Source organism: Fundulus heteroclitus, unplaced genomic scaffold, assembly GCF_011125445.2.
Source record: "Fundulus heteroclitus isolate FHET01 unplaced genomic scaffold, MU-UCD_Fhet_4.1 scaffold_454, whole genome shotgun sequence".
Classification (NCBI taxonomy): domain Eukaryota; kingdom Metazoa; phylum Chordata; class Actinopteri; order Cyprinodontiformes; family Fundulidae; genus Fundulus; species Fundulus heteroclitus.
Genome location: NW_023396873.1, coordinates 46484 through 71716, shown reverse-complemented (window position 1 = coordinate 71716; position 25233 = coordinate 46484). Strand labels below are relative to the sequence as shown.

The 25233-nt window shown below is 38.8% G+C and overlaps 1 protein-coding gene across 4 annotated transcripts; it reads right to left on the bottom strand.

The window, feature by feature from the left end:
- Window positions 1–809: 809 nt before the first annotated feature.
- Window positions 810–24890, bottom strand: LOC105928616 (FERM domain-containing protein 4B). Of its 4 annotated transcripts, XM_036131729.1 has the most exons (24): window positions 24756–24890; window positions 22023–22088; window positions 20603–20697; window positions 20426–20518; window positions 17778–17862; window positions 17370–17426; window positions 17261–17283; window positions 15761–15844; window positions 14333–14398; window positions 12653–12710; window positions 12485–12571; window positions 11057–11133; window positions 10738–10876; window positions 10511–10652; window positions 9517–9650; window positions 9224–9340; window positions 7878–8106; window positions 7738–7791; window positions 6562–6706; window positions 6221–6388; window positions 5246–6030; window positions 3258–3396; window positions 2950–3069; window positions 810–1628 (listed from the first exon to the last, which is right to left on the bottom strand). In XM_036131729.1, exons 1-23 carry the CDS (start codon window positions 24810–24812, stop codon window positions 2952–2954), a joined length of 3018 nt encoding a protein of 1005 aa, XP_035987622.1. In that variant the 5' UTR covers window positions 24813–24890; the 3' UTR covers window positions 810–1628; window positions 2950–2951. The 4 variants fall into 4 exon arrangements, with proteins under 4 accessions (XP_035987622.1, XP_035987620.1, XP_035987621.1 ...); XM_036131727.1 differs by lacking the exons at window positions 2950–3069; window positions 20603–20697; window positions 22023–22088; window positions 24756–24890 and having other exon boundaries at window positions 20426–20515; XM_036131728.1 differs by lacking the exons at window positions 6221–6388; window positions 20603–20697; window positions 22023–22088; window positions 24756–24890 and having other exon boundaries at window positions 20426–20515.
- Window positions 24891–25233: the final 343 nt, after the last annotated feature.

The following is a 25233-nucleotide window of genomic DNA, read 5'->3' as shown; positions in this document are numbered from 1 at the left end:
CATCTGCTGAGAAGGCAATGTGGTGTGCTTGGAGATGGAGGCTATGTAGTCGACCTGCTAGCCAGTCATAGGTTAGAGCATGAAATAACTACACCCCTGCTGCCCTTTTCCCGCTTACGTTCATCTCTTGGATAACATGATGGGTTATTATAACTGCAAGTGCAGGGGCAGCATGTACACCAAAAAACATTACAAGACAATGTTGCGCTTTTGTTTTAGAGCAGCTGAATAGTAACTTATCTTATGGGTCGCTAATCCAAATGGTTGTGCTAGCATGTTGCCACATAGCTACCATTTGTTTTACTCCTAACAAATAAATAGCAGTGGCTTTGAAGCACAGAAACTAATGAAAAGTTTTGCTGGCTAACAATCTGGAAGTCATGGATGTGATGTTCAGTATTTTGAGTTTTACTTGTTCACTGTTTGATGGGTGCAATATAAATAAAATTCCGTGGAGTAAATGGTAGGGGTGTTTCTAGCTTCTAGATATTAGCTTAGGAAAGTTAGCAATGTGATGGAAAAACACTTAAATTCCATCCAGAAATACTTTGTTATTGAATTGAATTTACCTAAAAAGAGCACATCCTTGCCCAAAGTCATGGGAATTTAAGAAATATGTTTGATTTGCCTATTTTATTTTGTCTTGAAAAACTACATAGAACTTCACCTTGAATGCCATCGTGTTCTTACAAGTAGCAACTGCTCCAAAATGAACAATTATTCCCAAAGGACTTGGTGACTTGTTGACAGTAGCCAAACTTGTTCTTTACCAGCTGCTTTTGTCTTTTAAAAAAGTGGCAACACCCATCTATGTGTCACACATTTATTTATTTTTCCTCCAACTGAAAAATATTTTATGACAATTTCTAACAAGGTTAAACTACACACTCACTGTACAAAACCGTGAAAAACCCAACATGAGAAAATGTATTTTTATGGCAGTGCTGTTTTTTTTAAACCGAAAAGAATTTCCTTACCATGCATTTTCAAACACTTACTGCACCAACAAGACAAATGGCTCTATAGACATGATTGAAATGATACATTCTAATTCGACATGTAATAAAAAAAAAAAAAATGAAGAGATTCTTGGTAAACAAAGTCTAACGCGATGGTAAAATCAGTTCTTGTCAAATCACAAATGTGAACATATTCAATCTTCGTTTTTATTTAGATTACTTTTTTATTCATGAGATGAAGATGATGATTGTTTTTATTCTATAAACTACTGTTTTATATAAGGCAGTAGCTAGTTCTTGTTAAAGTACTTGTTGCTGTTTTTGTCTCTTTTTTTTTTTACACATTTAAGTTTGAATCCAGTGTAATTGTGCAACATCTTGACACATTCTCATCTGCCTGTACAATTCATCCAAACCAAGGCACATGGGAAAGCCATTCAAGAGTGTCATCACTTGTGTTCAGAGCTGTCTTTAAGTTGAGGTCAGAGCACACCTTCTTGCACAAAACATTAAGAAGTGCTTATTTCCAAAGACTGCATTGGTGGCAACAGAAAAGTCTGTTTTCAGCTCCATTCCCTCCATGTGCTGCTGGCCATGGTTTGTTTGTGCCCAAGGGTTCATTTTGGTCCTCTTCAGTGGATGCCCATGTAGCTCCCATTATGTTGAAATCTGTGCATTGAGTAACAAAAGAAAATGTCAAAACTACTGTTCTAATATTTGAAGACAAGAAATACACGCCAGGCATTTGGGAGAAAACTTACAGATGGATGTGGAAATACAATTCACAGAATGAAAAAAATAAATTAGTGTAAATGCATAACCATAACATTTTTGGAGTATAAAGAAATACATTTTTTGTTCAGACTGAAATACATACAGCGTGTCAACTGCCAAAATTAAATTGATATTTAATCCAATGAAGTTAGGCCTAGCAACTCTGCAGGGAACGTGACTTTTGAGCTCGTTTAATTTGTCTCCGAGGATGAGAACTTGGATCTGGGAGGGACGTCACACCCAAGTTTAGTGCACTTTAGCTGCAAGTCTAAACAAAACCAGAGGATTTGATCTATGTTATGGTTGGTGTCCAGGGTAACTAATAGCAAAACAAGCTCAATATACAGTATTCTCTCCATTTTATGCATTCAAAAACTGAAGAAGCATGTTTAATGAGGGATTGTACAGTACTAGGATAGTAACAGAATTTCATGCCATGAGATCTTGCAATATAGAACCACCACAAAAATTATGTACAAAAAGAAGCAATGGGAAGACTGATGGAAATACATTATTTGTAAGCACTGTGATAATGCCACAACTTGTTATCCATCAGCCACAAATGATGCCAACCTTGGCAAGTGCTTAAGAGCTATCTATTAGGGCTAAACCAAAGGGCTGTTTCACCATTTTCAATGTGCCTGGAGTTTATTTCTAAAATCCAGAATGTAATTTTACCGATGCTTTGGCATTAGGAACATCTTAGCATAAGAACAATATTATAAAGCCTGCCATATATACATAAGTCAATATTTTATACAGATTCTAACCAAAAAGCAACATATCCTTTGAACAGACTTGACAACCAACGTTTTAAATTCGGTTTAAGTTCATGCATCAAAAAAAAAAAAATCCTCCAGCTTATCCTGAGAGGAAAAACAGGTCACTAAACTCCAAATATTGAACAAGAGGTCAATTCAAACACAGTGAACGTTTTATGTTGTATGTATTGCAGAGTAATTGAGCTAACAATACTGCTGTGAAATTTAAATCCCTAAATTTTTAGGTTTTTGCCTTGTCACACAGCTGATGAATGAATAACTTTATAATGAAAGTAAAACTTATTTGGAAAACTAAAACTCAGGGCTTGATGGAAAAAAAACCAAAGACAGCAAACCACGATATGAAGATATGATTTCAACAAGAGGTAAGACACGTGAATGGCAATATGACGTCAAATGGGAGATGACTACCAACATGACATAATCCGTCTCACCCTTAAGTGCTAGATTGGTTGTCTGATGGTTCATCTGCACTAGTGGCCTCAGCACCAACCATATCTACTGACTCAGACTTTTTAGGCTTCGTTTCAGACTCTTTGTTCTCAGGAGAAAATCTTCCCATTTGAGCATTAATCACAAGTCCAGGAGTAAAAGAAGGCAGGAAGAGAGACAGACAACAAATCCCGTGAGAACACTATCTGAACAACTGGAGATTAAACCAGCAGGATGCACATAATATGCCACACTACAAATCATTTTCAGCCATCGCCTGACAGATTTCTACACTAAGTCCAGCACTCACCTGTTGTGTGTGGGACTCCGGTTGTACAGAGATGCTTGAGCTCCAGCGGGAGAGAACTGGGACACGTCAGCTGTATCAAACTCTGTCAGGCCGACAGCCAGCTGGTTACGCCAGTTTCCTGTGCTCTCCGCTGAGGACACTGAAAAACAGGTATAAAGCAAAAACACTTAGTGAATGTAGCAGCTTTACCCAGTAATTGCTGCTGTTTTATGGAGGACAGCTAAGAATGTCCCCCAATGAACAATCAATTAGTGCTATGGTGCGGTGATATATTGCCAGGTGTAGTGTGTACATGTTATAGCATTTTTTACTACCAGCTAACATGTGGACTGAAAAGTGTTATGAGCCAGAAAGTTGCTTTCAGTGCTGCTGTTTAACATTTCAATTTTAATTATATCACTAAAAGCAACTTTATGAAATCAGCTTTACAGATTCACTTAGAATTTGTAAACATCTTTTCACATGCAAAAAGCACTTTTACTTGTGTTTCTAAACACTCTGAAGATATAAAAATGAGTCAGTAACAAATTAGATTCACAAATCAAAGTGGGATTATCTGTTGCATGCACAGGACTCTTCATGGCTTTGTGGAAACGATTGTGTTAAATCACATGAAAACCATATATATGCATAAGGTGTTAAAATTGTTATGTAAAAAAATTGATTACAATAAATAATTTTACTACTCCTTTCACTTTTAAAGTGGCATGCAGTATGTTCTACATAGTTCAAATGACAAATTTTAAAAAACAATACTACCAATACAATTTATTAGTCTCAGACTGCAGATTTGCTGGTGGTTATTAGAGCTTTTCAAAAGTAGAATGGGTGGAATTGTAACCAGCTCCCAGTTATTGTCAGTGAAATAGACACCCTTTCTATCTTTAAGACCAGGTTTATTGTGACAGCATCCTGGAGGGGGGCACCAGCTGAGCTACTGCTGAAAATGACTTTATGTTATTTTTCTATAGATGGTACACTGGACTGTCTGTTCAGTATCTAGTCTCTCCTCTAGATACTGAAATTGAACGTGCTATTGCTGTTACTAACTGTGTATGTGTGTTTTTTTCCCATTCTTTAGATTTTACAACTTTATACATTTTGCTGTGTTACTCTAGACGAATCCACTAAATTCTACTGCTGTCTACTGCTGTCATTAGCTCTATATTTTTCCTTTAATATAGCAAGGACAACCCCGGACAGGGGCGTCTATGTTTTTTTGTGTATTTGCTGTGTTGTCTCACAACCCCAGGCAATCACAGCAAGTTGCTGATCACAGAGCTTGGTTCTGCTGCAGGTTTTTTTTCTGTTAAAGAGGAGTTCTTTCCAATGTTGCTGCACATTACTCAGTTTGAGGGATTCTGTCAAAGTTAACAAATCAGTGCAATCAAATGTCCACAGTCATTGCACTCTTGCTGCAATTGGATAGGTTTTCACAGATACAGAACTGTATATCTATTTGAAAAAGAAATAATAATGTTGACTGCATTGTCTAATAACTACAGTCAAACAGTAGTATATATTATCTCTCTATATGATCTGATTGAATTGACTGTACGTTTTTTTAAAAATACATCGGCGCCACTGGGCCCTCTGACCGCCGCTGGCCGCCAATTCAGGTGAGCTGTCTTGCCCAAGGACACAACGACTGAGACGGTCGGAGCGGGCTATCAAACCGACAAACTCCCCAGGTCCTGTCGCCCCGTAATGTGCTGCTAGCTCCTGATGTGTGTGCTATAGTAAGTCTGAAATAGCTGTCTGACGTCTTATGGGTCTGGTAAGAAAAATAAAAAAAGATATTTGAAGATTTAATGGAAATGCCTTTTAAACTGCATGACATTTGGTCAAACATTGTGGCTATTTTTCTACATGCCTTTCACTTGCTCCTGACAGAACCGGTGTGACTAATTCAAGTTTATAGTCCCACTTGCTCACAAACATCAACAAAAGAAGTCTGCAATGTAAAAAAAAAAAAAAAAAACTTTTACCTGAAGAGAAAGAAGTGGCTCTGCTTGAGTGGCTAAAAGCTGCAGGCATAGTTTGGTAGCCCAGGCTGAGCTGCGAGCCGCTGTCAAAGTCGTATCCGACCATCAGTCCTCTCCCACCCTCACGGTGGCCTTTGCTCCGGTGGTACCAGCCTTTCAGATGCTCGGCCACCAAGGCCTTCTGCATATTTTTAGCCAGGAGCTCATTTCTGGGTCCCTCTCTGCTCCGTGGCGGTCTCACCGTTGCGTAAGGATTCTGGGATAGACTGTCTGCCCCATCACTGCTGTAATGCCTGAACCTGTCATGTCCGTGATAACCGTTCATCTGGTAGGACGGGTTGACGTTGTAGTGGCCTTCAACTTCATTCTCATATACATAGGCACCATTAGAATAAGGTTCCATGTCCTGACAGGTGTAATTGGCAACGTAGTAGGCACCAGGTGCATAGTGGGGTGAGGGCTCACATTGATAATTGCAGCCAGAATGGTGCTGGACCAAGTTGGGCATGCTACCGGTGTTGCCATACACTTCCACTTTCCTGTGTAGCCGGTGCATCGTCGAGGTACGGGAGTCCAGCGTACCGTAGTGGGAGTTTGCTGCACCGCAATAGTCCAGACTGGACTGGCTAGTGTAGGAGGAGCAGTCTTCTAACACATCTGAGCTATTACTGCGATGGGATGGTGACAGGATAAAGACAGGCTTCTCAGAGTCTGTGTCTTTTCTCAGCCGGGGTTGAGACTCTAGACTTCCACTGCGATGTCTGAAGCAATGAGGAGACCCCTCTGATCTGGAAAAAGAACACAGACTTTAATACGACTCCTAAAGTAGGAAAATATTTATTGATTCAGCAAGAAAGAAAAGAAAAAAAAAAGAAAAGGTTTTAGTTAAGGGTCAAGAGTTAGGAAAGAACGAAGGATGAAAGTTGGAAGAGGTTATTAATGGGAGGAATGATACATGCACGGCATCAAAGACCAGACCTGAGCTGGCTGCTGCTGTAGGCGTTACGGGTCATAACGGGGGTGGGAGGCATGCTGCGTGGATCTCTAGGAGGTCTAGGAAGCGTTTTATAAGGACTGCTGTTGGTGGAGGAGACCTCTCTTTGATTCTGGTAGGTATGGGGAGCCTCCAGGCCATCAAACCCTAATCTAAAAAGTCGAAGTGATAAAAAAAGGAGGGTATGAGATGTCGGGAAAAGAATGAGGCTGCAAACACATGTGATATAATTGAATGTGTGGTATTTATTGCATTTATTGAAGTAAGAACTCGTGAAACTAGTTGAACCTCACTTGCACAAACAGAAGAATATATTTTTACCCACCTGCTGTGGCTCTTGTGATTGTTTCCTGCAGGCGATCCCTGTCTCTCCACATCATATTCAGCTCCAAGTGATCGTAAGGGACTGAGCTGAGGGGAACCTTGGACTGAACGTGAGCGTGGCCTCTGACCCGCGACATCAGAGTCATCTACATACACACAGTAAAACGTTATGCTATTAGCATCTATGCAGGGTTTCTATCCAGTCTGAAAATGTATGGAATTTGGTTTGAGTATTTTATGGTTCTGGATAAAACTGGAAAAAGAAAAAAGTAGTACGGAAACTTTTTGTTTTTTCCAGATTTTACGATGTTTGTCCCATTTATTCCCACTTTTATCATTGTCTAACAGTTCCATGGATCCATCAGTCCCATGTTTAAAGCCTGACTGTCTTGATCCTGCCACTTCTCAGACCCCTGCTTTTAATTAAGCCTCATGGACTGCACCTACAAGCTCTCTATACACTCTTCTATACACCTATTTTATGCCCTTTATAAATTCTCTTCAAACAGCAAGACAGCGCCAGATTATTTATTGAAAGCTTCTAGCAAGTAGATGGCCAGTAGTTCATGCCTAATTCTCACATCTCTGAACCTGTTCATGTTCTTTGGATTCTTCTGCCTTGCCAAGCAGTTGTTGGAAGTCTACGCCATTTTCTGGACCCCGACAAGTATTGCTAAACCCCTGGATTTGACTGCCTTGTTTTCTGACCACCTGTGCATGACCCAAGTTTGTCTCTTGGACTCAGACCAACCCTCAGCCATCCTGCTCTTCACCTTCTGTTGTGAACAGCCTGCCCTCAACATGACCAGGCTCCAGCTTGCTCTAGCAGAGGCTTCCTGCCAGTACTGCGTTTCTGGTTCTCATGAATAAACCTTTTAAAGCTCAACATCGTGTCTGGCTTGAATGTCAAGTTACCTGCCTCTCTGGATCGCTACACCTGACCACTGCAGAAATATCTGCTATAATTTTGTAAATATAAAATATAATATATATATATAATATTGTAATATAAAAATATATTTGTAAAATACTTGAATGTGTTTTTTTATATATATAAAAATCGGAAAACCTGCAAAATCTACCCCTGGAAACGTTTGGAATTTTGACATAAAAATGTGGAGCTTCATCAGTACTATAGCAGTTATGATGATCTTAGCAAACCTAACAAATCACTCACCATCATCCAGTGGGAGACTAGACAGAGAGCTGCAGTTTGACCGAACAAGCTCATCTGGAGAGACCGAAAAAAAAACTTAATATACTCTGCAAGTGTAGTTAACTGTTCCCTGTTACAGTAAATATCAGCCTGCAACAAACCTGCAATGATCACTGAGGCACGTTGCGTGGGTTTTTTCCCCTTCTTGATCCTGTATTGGTTCATCTCATCCTCTATCTGCTGCAGTTTCTGCATAGCGTCCAGACAGTTTCTCCTCCTCTTTTTCTTCACCGTTTTGCACAGCTCGGACTCGTTTGCGAGCTTCTTAGCCGCCTCAACAATCTTTCGTTGGAGGGCAAATCTGCTCTCAAGATTTCTCAGGAAGGGGTCCTAAGAAAAGTCAACAACAAGAACACACAAAAAAAAAATCTATAAGACTTATCTCATATTATCTGTACTTGGAATCTTTTTGGCCATTTCTACAGTACTACAGTATTAATTTTTTTCTGTACAGTCTCTTATTACTTTGTTTGTTTTGATATTTTTTTTACCTTAATGTGCATCTTTATGCTTCCATTTGCCTTTTACTTACTTGCACACCCAAATTTCCCCACTTACTGCTGTTTTCAGCCATGGCTTTCTTCTAGCCAGTTTTCCATAAAGACCATATTTGTTAAGTGCAGTGCAAAACTAATGGTTGGCATGTCAGAAAATTTTCCCACCTTAGATTAATGATGATGATGATAGATAACGATGAATGCTCTCCATGCTCGGCTTGACTGTTTAGGTGAATATTTACATTATAGTAAGTTTGCAGTTGCATCCATTTTTTTTAAGGAATGGATTGAACCAAGTTCTGTGGGATGTTCAAAACTAAGGATATTGTTTTATCACCCAAATCTGCTCTGCACAGACCTCTAAGACCTTTACAAACCAGAACATTTTTACATCTGGCACAGGGACCATGGGTGAAAGGCTAGCTTGTTGGCTACATTGTTGTTTTACGTTTCACTTGTTTTTACATTTATTGTCCCTTTTTAAATGGAAACACAAATTAAATGTCGTTCCATTACTTTAAATCATAGCAAAATACGTTGTTTGCTTGTGTGTTCAGGGGGCGTGAAAACTTTTACAAGGCACTGTAGTTCCAGTTAAAAAAACTACTGCGCTAAACTTAATTTTAGCGCAGTAAGGTTTTGACTGAGGTACACTATTATCAAAGATTTTGTAATCTATGGCAGTCTGTGGCTCATTTTATCAATATTTTGCTTTCAATAATACCTATAATTAATAATTAACTAAGCAGAGAATATTGTCAGAAGGAATTTTAACAAGTAATTGAGACATTTTGTTGAGCTCTTTGTTGATTGAAGAAAACAAATGAGTTTTAATTTCAACTCAAATAGATATATGGCATTTAACAAACTGTAAGTGAATATAAATAGCTGGGCACAAAAGGATGAACATGAGTTTCCTCATGTTTAAAGTGCCCCGGTCAAATACTGACCTCGTTGTAGGGGAACAGGTCATCCAATTTGAAAGCAGTGCCGACACGCCGCCTGACCTGCGGTGGTCTTTCACCTGAGGAGAGGGGGTATTCCTTTGGCAGCTTTCCAGTCAGTTCCTGAAGAACAACAAGACAGGGTTTTAGACTTTAATAAAGTGTAAGTAGAAACAGAGGCAATCAACTCGCCTTCTGCACAGTAACAAAGGTTTAATAAAAAAGAGCTCAGCAGAAAATAGTACTTTCATTGAATTAATACAGAAGTGCTGTAATAGAAAAAAAAAAAGATTTCTCACCGCCTCTCTGAGGCAAATCTTCTTGAGCTCTTTCGTTTTCTTGGCCAAAATATCTTGGAGTTCCTGTTCTTTTTTCCTCAGCTCAGACAGTTTTTCTTTCTTCTGTTCTTCGCTCATTTCAGAGTCTGCAGAACCTGCAAAGTCCAACTCATGAAAATACAGAATTCCACCATAAACTAAATCTGTTGCACTCTTGTGCTGGTGATGTTTAGCTGGTCGTTTATTTTACATTATTTATTTATTTCTCAAACTACTCAGAACAAGCTTTCAAGCACTTGCTATTGCCAGAGATTTCATATAAATGTTGGACTCTTTATGATTTATTTCATGTGTTCTCTTTGAAGGACGGAGAACAATTATTCAAAACACAGCTTAAATGTTTTTAAAGGAAAGAAGAATTGGGTGCAGAATTTTGAAAAGTTTTAATTTATTATGAATTGTCTCTTATTTACACAAGGTTTAATTACATATTGATTTGTGGTCAATTTTATATTATATTCTAGCATAAATATATGCTATTGGTCAAAAGTTTGGACACACTTTCACAGCAAATGGTTTGTCTTTATTTTTATTACTACCTCTGGGAACTCCTTCAATACTGTTGGAAAACCATTTCAGGTGACAAATCCCCTGAAGCTCATTGAGAGAATGCCAAGAAAGTACTAAGCACTAATCAAAAGAAAAGGAGGCTATTGTGTTATTTCACATTTTTTTGCTTTCTACATTATTCTATATGCTTTTGCTTCATAGTTTTGATCAATTCAGAATCTAGCTACAATTTAGAAAGTATTAAGAATAAGAAAAACCCATTAAATTACCAACGTTTGTTACTGTATAAAGTTTGCTGTATTATCAGTCTATTTTGAAAAAAGAACAGTCCAAATAGATCATTAAAAGGCCCAAATGAGTTTAACATTCCTGCTAATATTGAGGTCATGTAAACCTCAGACCAGAGTTGTATTTTCACTGAAATCTAAGCTCTAATGATGCAAACCTGTAGACACCAAGCTCCCATTGCTGGCTGTTATACAATTATTCTTCAGGCCTACATCTCCTAGTCTGTTCATTTTTGCTCCTCCATGTTCGGTGAGCTCCATGGCAATTTCTTCCAACGTTCTAGCTGGTCCTAGTTTTGCCTGCAAAAATTAAGAGGACATGAAATGAAAAAGTAAAACCACAAAATAAATAAAGAAATGACAGTATTTCATAAAAGCCTCTTACTTTGCTTTGCTTTCTGTCCAAGTAGAACTGATGCTGGCTAATGGCCATTACCCAAATGGTCTTGATTAAAGAATGGCTGGCATACCACGTGTGGATAAGCAGGCCTGTCTGCCCAAATGTGCGTTTTGTTACTGCTCTCCTGAAGTAAGCACAAAGAAGAAAACAAAAAGTATTTTGTTGATATTTCTAATAAGAAAAGGGCCAGGAAATTGATAATTTCTTTGGATAAATGATAAAAATCTGGATCAGTCAGAAGCCAAACAAAGGTATGCACAATATTATGTCTCGTCAACTTGAACAAACAGAAGAATCGGCTCACCTGTGTGGATCATTAACTTCCACAGCAAACTTTTTCTCCCGGAAGTACAAGTTTTCCAGCTGTTTCCACTGGTAGAGCTGTTGGAAAAAACACAGAGGGTCTCATCAGGAACATGAATGTATCCGTGTTCATTTCACAATGTGCGTTTTAGATACAAAGGCAAACACAATGGCTTTGTGTGTGTGGCCCACTGGTGTTGTAAATGCTGGTGAATCTAAAATCATTGAAAAGCTTAACTAGACGGATGTGATTTTCATAAAACCGTACAAAATGGTTGAGATCGGGTGTTTTGCTTGTCCTTCTTCGCCAGACTCCATCGTGAGATGCCATTACAGTCTGAGCTCCATTAACGCAGGTGTTCGCATGAAACGAACGCCACAAGCAGACGTTACACGAAGATTCATGGCCAACATAACCACTTTTCATGGCTCATCACGTTCACCCCCTCGTCAACCAGGTGCTCGCTGTCAGCAGCCAGATTTGAACAATCTATTAGGGTCGCTGACTCACTGCGTGTCTCGGCTTGAACTGAATGAGATACTTTTTAAACAACGAAGCCTTAGCACTGTATTTTCCAACCAGTTCTGCTAGATGAGTACTCTTAGGAGCATTTAGAAAAAAGTTAATCTACTTGTAAAGACGCGATATGTGCAGAATGCACTCCTAAGATGACCAAACAAAGAAGAGTGATTTCCAGTCTTACCAGCACAACAGACGCTCAGAGTAAGTCCTCAGAAAAGATTAAATCCTCTGCTTTGCTGTCAAGCCGAGCGCATACTTCAGTCTGGCTTCTGTCAGCTCCTGACTTGTCTTTTCAGGTATTCTCTGAAGATTCATATTAAACTGCCCAAGCCCAGCCCCCTTTTTTCCCTTCAACATCACGGGCTCCCACCTTCTTCTCCTTTTCTAAAGCATGCCGTTCAGCTGATTTCTTGCACAACTTTGGGATGCACCAGCGACCGATAGATTGCTTCATGCAGAGCAACAGAGCTTTATAAGGAAGACAATACAGAAATAATCTGTTCTTAAAACTGAAGTGGACAACATAGCTGACAGATCACTCACTCGGGTGTTTCTCCTCTCTACCCACATGCCGAAAACAATACTCATGAAACAAGAAAAGCATGTTGTTTCTGTCCTTATGATCATCCTTCACTTTTTAAAACTCATAAGCCTTAATCAAGCGAGTTGACATATTGTTTCAGGGTGAGATTTTGATTCAAGTCTGGCCTCGTCTGCTGCAGTTCAAGTCAAGATTTCCCGGAACTGAAAGACACAATGCATGACTTAAAGCTGGTTAATCAGCACACTGTTTTGCAACAGCTGCGGTCCTCACCCGTGCTCTATGCCATCATCACACCTAGATTTGTGTGCGAGGCAGAAAAGAACAGCAGCGGACATTTCAGCAAGCAATCTGTTCCTATTTACCTTGCGAGGTTTTAATTTGTCCTGCAGATCATACTGGCCGATGCCCTTATAGCTGATTCCCAGCCACCAAGGGATCCCTTGTTTATCCTGTCAGGAAAAACATAAAGCTTATACTTAGTTCTAGGTGTAACCACTGTCATTTTCAATGAGTCACATAAGAGGACCTACCTTAACCTCAAAATAATGAACCCCATATGTTGGCAATGACTCCACCAACGTCAAATACCTGGAAGAAAATTAGAAGTACAAGCCAGCAGTTTTTTGAGATGTTCGTGAAAACCAATGTTGTCTCATTACAACAAAACGTATCTCATTGGTATTTTATGTCATTGACCAACACAAACTTATTTACAAAACTACATTGGGAAAAGTGTGCTGTACATTTATTTCATATCCCCCCATACGTCGAACTTCTGTAGAACCGTCTTATAACACAAACACAGCATCAAGTCTTTTTTGGCATGTATCTGCCAGCTTTGCACATTTAAAGACCGGTTTTCTTCCTGGCAAAATAGCACAAGTTTAAGCAAATTGGATGGAGATCATCAGTGAAAAAAAAGTCTTTCCACAGATTCTCAGTTGGATTTAAGCAAAGGTGAGCAATCCAGGTTCAGAAAGTAAAAATCCTATTCAGAGATTAGTTCCAACCATTTACATTTCCGGGTCCACAGCAGACATAAGCTGCATCCGAAAACGTCTAATTGGTAAGGATTCTTCAGTCAAAGCAGAAGTGTGTCAGAGTTCACCACAATAGCTGCTGTCCGAATAGCACACAGTTAGTAAAGAAGGAGGTAGGAAAAGGAGCCTGCATGCTTCTTATCATAATTCCTTTAAGCATAGGAACCTTGCAATGTCCCTTACTGACGCTAAAGAGCTATTAGGAGTCCCACAGTCCTGTGTGTGACATGACGTATAAGCAAAGTCCACCTCACGGAAATCTATGAAAATGGCCGGAGAGAAGAGAGCGCAGACTTTGTAGTTCTTTTTCGGAAGGCTGTAGGCCCGGATTTGACTAGAATCATCTATGTTCTGTCATGTACTGACACTGCAGATAAAGGCTGTGTGAAATCGGCACGGCAGTCTGAAGCTCCTTTCCTCCCCACAATAGAGTTCTTACAGTTTACCTCGTGAAAGGTCAAGGAAGAGAAACTAGGAGCTATAATTAGAACATTTCGGATGCAGCCAGGTACTAAAATCATCTGGTTAAGTGAGCAGGATGAAGGAAAACTAGGCAGGGTTTTTATTTTCTGACGCTGGATTTATCCATCTCTGGAATTAAGTCTGGACTTGGACTGAGCTAATTGATTGAGTAATATCTAAGCCATTCCACTCTCGTTCAGGATATGTTTTTTGTCGTGTTTGTCCTGCTGGAAGGTGAACCCTCCAGCATTTGCAAGTCCTCTGCAGCGTCTAACAGGTTTTCTTCCAAGGATTCTCCCGTTTGTAGCTCCAACAATCTTTCTATCAACCATGCATCCGACCAGCTTTCCTGTCCTGTCCTTTCCTGGCTCCCTACTGATGAAGACCAGATTTGTAGGCATATAATAAGAGATGTCCTGTCAACAGGTTCTTCAACCTGAGTGTTGAATCTCTCCAGCTACTGTTAACTTGCAGGTCTACTGTTAGACCTGCAAGTTAATGTCAGTATCTTTGTTAGTTTGCAGTTTTGCCATTCTCGTCCCATTTCTAGACGATGAATTAAACAAGGTTTTCACATTAAAATATAAAAAACCTTATTGTAGTTCCTGTTCGACTTTAGCATCATATTACATTAAAATCTGCAGTACAATAACAGTTACTGGTGCAAATAAATCTGAAGTTAACAGCACAGTTTTATTTAAGACTTACTGCACAATAGCCTGTCCTCGAGAGACACCTTTCAGCTGCTTATAATATTCAATTACTCGATCTTCACTGTAAAGAAAAAAAACAGTTGAGTTTATTTACATAGCACATTCCACAGTAAGAAAAAGTCATCAAAATGCCTTAAAAGACAGAAAAATTAAATGATATAGTTAGTTAACCTGACAACAGCCAGCTGCATGTATCGCTCCGCCTAGCTCCACTCACATACATCTGGGACATGGCTCATTGAAAGTGATTACCACAACCAAATTTTTTGTCTGGCCAATCAGGACGCAGGGCGGGTGTTTCCTGGATGTGACGTAGTGGAGAAGCCACCATGAGATTCCAACAACAATGGCGGCTCGCATCGAGGAAGCAAGCGTTAGCATTGATGCTGCTATTTCTTCCGTGTTGTCCAATCTATCTGATATTGTTTCATTAAAAGAACATCAGAGAACGCCTCTGAAGGCTTTTGTTGGTGGAAACCATGTTTTCGCCCTTCTCCCGACCGGATTTGGCAAGTTTTGTTTTCCGGGGCGCGTACGCGGACGCGCAACGCGGACGCGCCCCGGAGCGGTTAGCAGTTAGCGCTAACCATATTAGGAGGCCTTTAGTCCTCGACGCGGTCGGCCCGGGATCGACTCCAACCCGCGGCGCTTTGCCGCCTGTCTTCCCCCCTCTTCCTGTCAGCTCACTATCAATAAAAGGTGTACCACTACAGTGTTTCCCGCAGGAATTTGCTTATGCGAGGCGGACCGACTCGCGGAGCGGGTGGGGTTGGGGATGGACGACACGTTTTCCGCGGACCGGCTCGCGGAGCGGGGGGGGGGGGTGGGGTGGACGACACGTTTTCCGCGGACCGGCTCGCGGAGCGGGGTGGGACAACACGTTTTCCGCGGAGCGGGGGGGGGGGGGCGACACGTTTTCCGCGGCCGCCTCGCAAACATAGCGCTGCGGGAAACCCTGCACTAGAGCCGCAAACACATAAAAAAAAAAAAAAAGGTTTTTTTTTCCTGCGTCGGTCTCATCAGCGTCACGGGTTAGCTTCAGGGTGAGTGGTTGAAATAGCACGTCGATAAAGATGACAGTCAAGTGGCTTATCCAATCATATGCAAGGAGTTTTGATAAGGCCCAGCCTTCAGTAAAGGCAATTGCTATGGAGAGGTCCCAGATGTATGTGAGTGAAGCTAGGCGGAGCGAGACATGCATCTGGCTGTTGTCAGGTTAATAGTTAGTTGGAAACAACAAAAATAAAGTATTTGAATACATCCACTTGTTTTTCAATACTTTTTTCAAGTGGTGTTTGATTTGGACTTCAACTCAAATGGCTGTGTCACCACATTACAAAGAATGAATTAATGTATCTCAGGCTTACAGCATTGCCTAAAAGACTAGAGTAAGATTTCTTGTAAGATTTCTTTGGAAGCTTACCAGAATGCAAGAGATGGATGTTCCTTGAGGACTTTGGTGGGGAGAGTTGGTAGCTTTTTCAAATCAGCTCGGGTGTTTTCATCGCTGAAACAGACGACAAAAAAAAAAAAAAAAAAAAAGAACAGCTGTGACAGATTTGGAAGTTGAGCGGGTGAACAACTGACTTGTAATATTTCTCTCTAATAGGCAATAAGGTAAGAAAAGTCAAGAATTTTTATACAAAACAGTTAAGAAGCTGTAAGCTGTAGGTCAGTGTGATGATGAAGAGCACATTAAATAGTAAAAATCAACCCTTGCAACATTATCCTACTATTTAGAAATCTCGACTGCAACATTACAACTTTAACATTTAAATCTGGGATTAGACCCAGTTTTGTAAAATGTTTCTAAAACGTAAAACAAAGTATTTTATATATGAATATAATGCAAACCTAAAGGAAATTTGATGTTGTAAAGATTTAGTCTTGTAATTAGGCTTTGGTCTGTCATCAGTATCAACATATACCAAACTTCAAACAATTACAGTTTCAAAACAGCTATAATTGTATGTCATACTGTTCTTGTGTTTGACGTCATTTTAAATTGAAAGTTTCAAAGTTTTTCTTATGAGTATTTTCATGAGAAAGGCATGAGCCAGCATACATCTTGTGCCAGCCTATGCCTTCTTACAGTAATATTTTTTTAGTATTTTATTAAATCAAAAAAATCGTAATACTTGACTCAAATATATTTTGTATTCCTCTGTATACAATGTTATCCTGGTATGTGACAAATTGAAGGGAACGCCTGAACTCATTTTCTGCTTACTCTGCTGTGCTGCAGAGAAAATGTATTTGCAGTTTTTGGGTATATTTGTCTCTTTAGTGGGACAGAAAAAAACATGAGGTTGCTCTGAGAAATATCTTTCTGTCCTAGTGAGAGACTACATAAAACGTCATAGAACCAGCGGCTTGTTGGATGTTTTGGACATAAGATCTAGGTTTAAGCCAGTGTAACATTTTTAAAGCTTTGAGTTAAACAGCTTCTTTCTCTGCCATCATTACCCAACGATGTGAAGCTGTGACACTTTATCAGTGAAGTTCAAAGTTTCTAGAAGCTCTTATAGTTTTTCCACTATCTAATAAAAAAAAAAATATGTCTACACAAACGGTTTTGTGTTTGCAGCCGGTCAGAACCATTTGGTAACATCCACAAAGACCTGCAGTATCTCTCTGAAAAACGTATGCATTGTGCATTATTTGAACACAGCTAATAGCAGCTTTGTGCATCAGAGAGGTGTCTTTTGCGCTGCAATCCTTGGCATCGTCGCAGCATTGTGAGATTCATTAGTTGTCTGGTGCAAGCTTCGCAACACTCTGTGGTGAGCCTCACAGAGTACCGCTATTGATTTTTGTTGTCTGCGCCGGTGAAACAAGTGACCTATTGAATAATGGTCTCTGAAAGCTCACTATTAACTCCTCCAGCTGCAGTTAAATACTCCTACACATCATGTGCTCTTACCTTGTATAGTCTCCTTTAGCCTCCTGGTAATAAAAGAAGCATCCTATTAGATAATATAGTCTGCATACACCAGTTAACTAATGAATGGGGGACCATTAATAGTACAAACCTGCAATGCATTTGCAGCCAATCTAAAGACATTCTCAGTTTCCACTTCAATAATCCCCTGAGAAACATAAAGGGGGAAAAAAATAATTAGGAATACATAAATAAAATGTTGATTAGTAGAGAGAAAGCTGTGCTGATCCAAACATAGATCATTCCCTGAGCTGCCCCATTGTAACCTCTGCCTGTTCTTGAAATGAAGTCTTGTGTTTTTCTGCTTTCACACACTATGCACTTTCCATTCCTGCCAGCAGAGTGAGAAAATTGTGCCCTGCAGTCATTACTGTCTGTTGGGCTGAGGCGCAGGGTTCAGAGACAGTGAATCATCCTGCAGCTGCTGCAAAAAACATCTGTAGCGGAAGATTTCCTTGTGGTTTTAATTCCCGGAAAACAGAGACAAAATAACACTTACGTTGTAGACGGCTGATTTCGCATTCAGATAGAACAACTCCACCGTTATGATGTCCTTCAGCTGTGTTATGTTTTCTACATAAAACCTGCCGAAGATAAAAGCAAAGATGACTTGTTATTGCTGCTGACAGTGCGTGCCTGTTTAAATCAGCAGCTTGTACTTTTCTCATCTTACAGGGCCATGCAAAGGTATTTACCCTTTTCCCATTTTGTCATATTAAATCCACAAACCACGTGGTATTTCGTTGGCACTTTATGCAACAGAACAACACCGAGTGTTGCATAACCATGAATGGTAGCAAAATGATACATAATGCTGTGTTCTACAAAATGAGGGTTTAAAAATACTTCTGTAGAAGTAGAAGTACCAACCCATTACTATAACTGTATAGTATGATGTTGATATTGAAAAAAATAGGATTTGGCTGTTTCACCCACATATATATCCTTTGAAAACAAACCATTAAATGCAAAGCAAATATATTAAAGGTCCATATTGGTGCAATACTAAGCATCAACATGGGTTCCATGTAGCAGAAAATCTGATGTTTGGTTGCTTAAACCTATTGGTGTAAAACGTCAAACCTCAGAGACATATTATCAATAACCTTTTACTTGTTATTATTGGAATGTAAAGGAAGTTACTGTCTACATGATCCACCTGCTTGGGCTCAAGACTGGTAACACCTGCATCTGTTTTTGCTTTTTTTTCAATAAACCCCTTTACGTAACTCTGTGTCCGGCTGAATTTCGGGTTCGCTCCTACAATCGTTACACAGCAGACAGTGTTGTCAAAATTAATGATTAATCAAAGCGATTAATTAAAGAAGGTAAAAGGGAAAATAACAAATAATCCAAAAAGTGCAATGTTGTTCTACGTTTTATTTGTCTTAAGTTTTTGTCGGGGCCTTTGGCAAACAACTTGGTGCAGTACTGCCTCCAACCTTAGTCAAAATCACTCTGTTCGGGTGGTGCTAACTACCAGATTTTTTTGTTTGTTTGTTTGTTTCTGTTTCTTATTGACAAGCCAGAATAATAACAAGCTGAAATAAAACATAAGTAATGAGACTATTGTAAAAATGTAAGGAGCTAATTACATGAAAATGTAAGGAGTAGAAGTAAAAAATAGGATTTAAAAATAATTGTACTTAGTTACTTGACACCTCTGGTATCCGTTTTCACTCCTTTTACTCTGACACTCGTAAATTAATTCTAGATAATACTGATGGTTTTAAATAGAATAAACAAACCCACATGTAACTAATTCTCAGTATAAATACAGCTGATCTGTGAAGGCATCAAAGATTTGTCAGAGAATGCTCATATGAGGAGACTGATTGGCCAGGCAGTCTCCTCTCTGACTACAGAAGAAGCCCCTGATGGGGCGGGGTCAAGGCTCAGCTGTTTCCAATCACCACCTTCCATAGATACCCACACTCCACATCTACTCATCAGCAAATCTTCTGATTCAGTGAAACAGTAACTCCCAGCATCTAAGTTTCCTAAATATTTGAAAATGGTAAAAGTAGCTTTACTAATCCAGTGTGCTCTGTCTTCAGATCAAGTTCTGCCAGCAATGAAGCCCTAATCTGCTGCAACCAATCTTCAGCTCTCATGAGCTCCAAAGGAAATCATCATTTTGTGTTTTTGCAATCCATTAAGCCCTGAAACTCCATATGAAACCAACCACTGAATGAGAATCTGCTTGTGGCCCCCTTTAATCTAAGTGTCAGACATCATTAATGAACAAACAGCATCATAAAAACCAAAAACAGAAGACAGATCAAGGGTCATGTTGGACAGAAGTCAAAAGCAGGGTTTGGTATAAAACAGTATCCCAATATTCGACCATCTTACTGTGAGCTCTGTTTAATCCCTTATTCCAAAATAAAGAGCTTGGGGAAAACTGCAAACCTACCGAAATATGACAGTCCAGCTAAGCTAACACATCGGGCAAGAAGAGAATCAAGGAGAGAAGCAGCCAACGGTTCACTTTGAAGGAACTGTGAATATCTGCACCTCAGGTGGAGAATCTCTTCTTAGGAAAACTGTTAATTGTGCACTCTTTAAATCTAGCCTTCTTGGAAGATTGGCAAGAAGAAAGTAATGAATAAAATAAAGCCACAAGTCCCATTTCAAGTTCACCTCAAACCTCGTTGGAGACAATGCACATCATCCTGAATACACCATTGTCACAGTAAATCATGAGATCAGAGATGATGGGAAGAAGGATAAAGGGAAATTCTGAAAGAAAACATGTTATATAATAATCTAAAAGACTGCAGACGGTGACAGAGATGGCTCTCCAGTCATAAACATAGAGCAAGATCAGAGATCAAAGCAAAGTCATGTTAGAATGGCCCAGTCAATGTCAAGGCCTAAATCTGATTTTTATTTTTATTTATAAAAACCTTTGAACCTTACATTACCTCCTTTTCCTTCCATGTCTGAATCATGTATTATTTGTGTGTTGTCTATCGCATAAACTCCACGTAAAACACATTGAACTTTGTGGGTGTAATGGGGGAAAAGCGTGTGAGAACAAGCTCCTTAAAAGCACCAACACAGATTCTTTTTTCATAATAAAGCCAGCAAAGTAGCGCCCCCTGCTGGTGAGTCAGAACATTACATGAAAAGATGAGTTAATACCTGACGAGAAAGTTCAGAGAAATGGTTCCCGGTTTCTTTGAAAAGTCGTGTTCAAGTACCCTACGATCCATCTGCAACCACTTACACTGACCACTGCAAAAGCAAACATATGCACATAGTGAAAGGCAAATCTGCAAATGTGATGATTTCTATTTTTTAAGAGTACAATTTACGTACTGGTCATCAAAAAATGCAAGACCGAAGAACTCTTTCTCTTTGAGGTTGAAGTGTGAGGATACCAAGTCGAGGAGCTCATATGACAGTAGCTTAGGCTGTGATGGAAAGATTGAGATTGATGAGTGAGAATTTACTCAAAAGCATTCTGAAAGGATGGTGATCTTTCTGTTTATGCTCAAAATATTGTTTGTTAATAAAGAAACTAGAAACACACGTTTTTTGACCTAGACCCACGTTTCTTAAACCGTGAAAATGGGAAATGGCCTGTACATGTGTAGCACTTTATGAAATCCTAAGGACCCCAAAATGCTTTACACTACATTCAGTCATTCACCTATTTACTCACATAATTAACACACTGATGGTGATGAGCTACATTATAGCCACAGCTGCCCTGGGGCAGACTGACAGTGGTACAAGCAGAACTATTGGTACTTGGGATGCCTTTGTTGGTACTCACAAGAAATTTTGGTGCTAAGTATTTAAAAGGTAAAATGTGTAGCAAATAATAGAATAGAATAGAATAGAATAGAAAAGAATAGAAATACCTGTATTGTCCCACAATAAGGACATTCAGGCGTAACAGTGGCAAAAACACATGGGCACATAAGTAATATGAATAAAAAGCTAATTTAAAGTTAAGTTCTAAAGCAAAAACCTGTCAGAAAGGGTAAAGAAATGTAATTATTATTAATTGATTATACAAATAATAATATTCAGATAAAAAATGCAATGTTCAAGTTATATAGAGGAAAGACAGGAGGCGACTTACAGAATTGTACTCTTATCTGTAAAATAAATAAATTACCTGAAGCAGTTAAAAGAATCAAGTAGGTCAATTTACACTGAGTATTGCGTCAAACAGATTCTGTACTACCCAGAGGAAGCGCAGAGGAGCGTATTTCAAGAACGCCTTAGAAAGTGAACATACAGCAGCCATAATGAATTTAGAGTTTTCTATCTTTTCTCTTAATTTTTTCAACTTGGGACTTAAAACCTACAATTTATAAGAATATCTACATATTGTTTTATTTTTTGAGATAACAAGACTTGTAAATATAATGCCATTTTAATAATGTTGTATTTTTTCAGTATAACCTAAAATATACTGTGAGAAAAAATTGAGGTGTTACTTGTAAATAGACCTTCAGCCTTTCCTGAGATCATATCAAACCATGACACCAGCGTCCATGCCTAATATGCAAATCTCATTAACTAAAATCAAAAAAATAGTGGATTCACCTTGATGATAAATGTTTCATTATGTTCAGCAGTTGTTCATCAACATGGGGTGGAGAATACCGAAAATTCCTTCAAAAACAGAACCTTAAGTCCTCTGACTGTAACTACAACCTTTCGCGCTAACAATACAGATCTAAAGGTCTTTCTATGCATTGTTTTCTTCATCTTGATACCATACCTGAACCAGCAGCTCAAGCTTTCTGTCATCCAGCAGCTGAACCTGGCACAGTTTACCGTCAGTCATCTGCAGGGGGGAGAAAAGAAGAAGGTCAGGGCTTGTGACACAGATTTGGAGAGATCTATAACCGCAAAGCAAATTAAAAAGTTGTTATTGTGCGCTCATCATCTGCCAATATGACAGTAAACACCTGAAAGCTCTTAGAATACTTGTATCATCTAGAAAATATTGCCGGACATTTGGTTTTTCTTTTCATTTTCTTACTTTATATATAAGTTTGGTCTTTTTCAGAGTTGAAAAGCATCCACCTTCCACATCATGCTTCCAAGACTCAATTCATATACATTAAGCTCTAGGGTCATTTTTTTGTGCCAACTTTGAAAATTAATGATTTAAAATAGTTTTCTAAAATCTACTCTCTGTATATGGTAGGACAATGTGGTCATGTAACTCAGCACTTAGTGTTAATTTGCTTTCATTAGGGGTCATAATATGTTGCATTTTCATTAGCATACCCTGGCCCAAACCAGGGTCAGAATCCCAATCAATTTATATAGAGCAGGGGTGTCAAACTCATTTTGGTTTAGGGGCCGCATACACCTTAATCTGATCTCAAGAGGGCCACACGAGTTAACTCATCGCAACATTAAATATAACTAATAAATGTGGACTTGTTGTTGATTTTTATATTAAATTAATTTCACTTTTAAACAATATATTATAAATAACCTCAGCGTTTTTAAGAAAAGTATGTGCAATTTCAACAATACTTTTACTCAGTTAAACATTTACTTAAGTGCATCATGCATAAGAACTGATCACAGTGATTGTACAATGTTGAAAAAAATTTATTCACATTTTTGGAACTTAAAAACATTGTTCTAGATGACAAAATACATCAAACAGATAAAAATTAAGAAATTATTTAAAATCAATTTTCCACATCTGAAGCTCAGTGCTACCATCTGCTGATTAAAACACAGCGCCCCCAGTGGACAATATAGGAACTGCAGATGTTCAATTAAATGAAGTACTTTCTTTTTTCAATAATTGTTTTATCATTCTCTTCCTTTATTCTCCTCTTTCTTTCACCTTTTCTTTTTTTCTTCTTGTTCTTCCTTTCCTTTCCTACTTTACCATTGTAGTGTCCATATCATTTGAGATATTCCCCACATGAATCATAATAAAACTATTCACATTCATAAATCAAATGGATCACTATGGCAAAAGCAGTACTGCTCCTCTTGTGAAAGTCAAATCTAATTAGCTCTTTTGGCATTAAGACAAAAATTCTTATTGCCACCATGCCAGACAGGACACTGAAAAAAAAACATGTGTTGTTTTTTTGTTTTTATAATGATAATGCATTTAGCCAGCGGGCCGGACTTAAATTGTTCGGTGGGCCGGATCCAGCCCGCGGGCCGTATGTTTGACACCCCTGATATAGAGGGTATTGTAAAAAATAAAAATAAAATGAAATTCATCTGCTCTTCTGTTTAATTTAGTATTTCCTCTCAACCAATAGTCACGAACAGCCAAGTACCAAGATAAATAGAGTGATATATTATGGTTTAGCACAAGGGTGTATAGCATGGATGTAGGTTGAGACTAATTGTAACAGCTGGCAAAGAGATGGGGGTCCGAATTGGTGGAGGGGTGAGTTGACCCAGAGTTGCATGGGGGGTAAAACGTTACTTTCAGCTGCCCAATGACTCAGTAGTTAATGCTGTAATCCTATTTAGAAACACTGCCATGACAATAAAACCATTGTTCTGAGTATTTGTTACCATAGTAACCAAAAGAAAGGATCTGAAGTTTTTGCTTTTAGCTTCTTTACAGTAAGATTAAAGTAATAAGGATTATACCAGTCTGTATTATTCCTATATTTTATATCAATTCAGGCAGCTTCATAACATAATAATTCAGATAGAATAGGATAGAATAGAAGAATCACTAATCACTTAAAACATGCAGGATTTTGTGCAAATCAGAACCGTTTTCTTGCATTTGTTTTTTCATTGGGGTAATAAAATCTAAAATAGAATAAATAATACACAATATAATAGCAACAAAGTTTTTGCACAAAAAATTAAATGTAGTAATGATAATGTAAACCCCTTTCTTTGTACAATAGATAAAACTACACACTGTTCCAGAACATATCAAAGTCATGTATATATATATATATATATATATATATATATATATATATATATATATATATATATACTTCTCACTTTAGCTAATACATGATAATGCTGCTTAGAAACATATATTGTTCCAGATCTTCCAATGATAAATAGTACACTTTTAATTTAAATAATTAGTCTGATGATAAAGAACAAATCCACCAGGAGCTGTCATTGCAAATAAAGTACGGAAAGGCTTTTGTCAGTCCATGCATCTGTTAAGCAAATCATGATTTAGACTCAGCTTCCTTATAAATTTCTCTGATACCTCCAAACATGATTAAAAACAAAATTATATTTGTTGGTGCAAGATCAACTCCATCTTTACTCAGGATAAAGTACAGCTGACATGCTAGGGAATGCGAGGTTCTCTATACACTGGATAAATGAGACAATCGTGCAAAAGTGACAGATTGAGGTTAACCTGTTTAACAACAACAAAAAAACAGCTCCCACCTGGGGAAAGATATCCAGCTCCCCAATTTGACAGAATGAGGTTGATTGTGGCTTCTAACAGTTGCAGAGAATGTAGCAGGTACTGTACCTGAAAGGCCTCTCCGGGGAGGGCGCAGGTGCGGATGCATCCCTGACTAGCTCTCATCCTTTGAACAGCGTCTGTTCGCAGATGCAGATGGTAAAACTGCTGCCTCTGACTGACTCTGCTGCTGGCGAACGCGGCTAACAAGAAGACTGCTCCATCCTGAATATCGACAGGAGCAGCCGGGCTTTTGCTCCATGCACTGACGGCTTACAGTGTGAACTCAACAGCTGACCTACAGTAACGAGGGCTGTCTGATCCAGACTCCTGACCAACAGTATAGGGTATTATTCCCTCTTACTGTAAGCAGTAAATGTCAAAGGGGGAAATTGTTCAGCCATGTCTAAACTATGTAGCTGTTGAAACCGGATCATTCTCTTTTACGTCACCAGCCTTTCACCATTATGCTATATTACTGAATGGGTTGGTCGACGGAACAAACAAAGAGAACTATGTACAAATCAACAGATTTGTTTTGGAAACT

Excerpts from the sequence above, each read along its gene's own strand:
- LOC105928616 (XM_036131729.1), bottom strand. The coding sequence starts at position 24,812 with ATGAGAGCTAGTCAGGGATGCATCCGCACCTGCGCCCTCCCCGGAGAG. Across the intron at positions 20,698-22,022 it reads AGCTTGAGCTGCTGGTTCAG|CCTAAGCTACTGTCATATGA; the intron begins GTATGGTATCAA and ends TTTCCATCACAG. Across the intron at positions 7,792-7,877 it reads TGCCTCAGTGATCATTGCAG|ATGAGCTTGTTCGGTCAAAC; the intron begins GTTTGTTGCAGG and ends CGGTCTCTCCAG.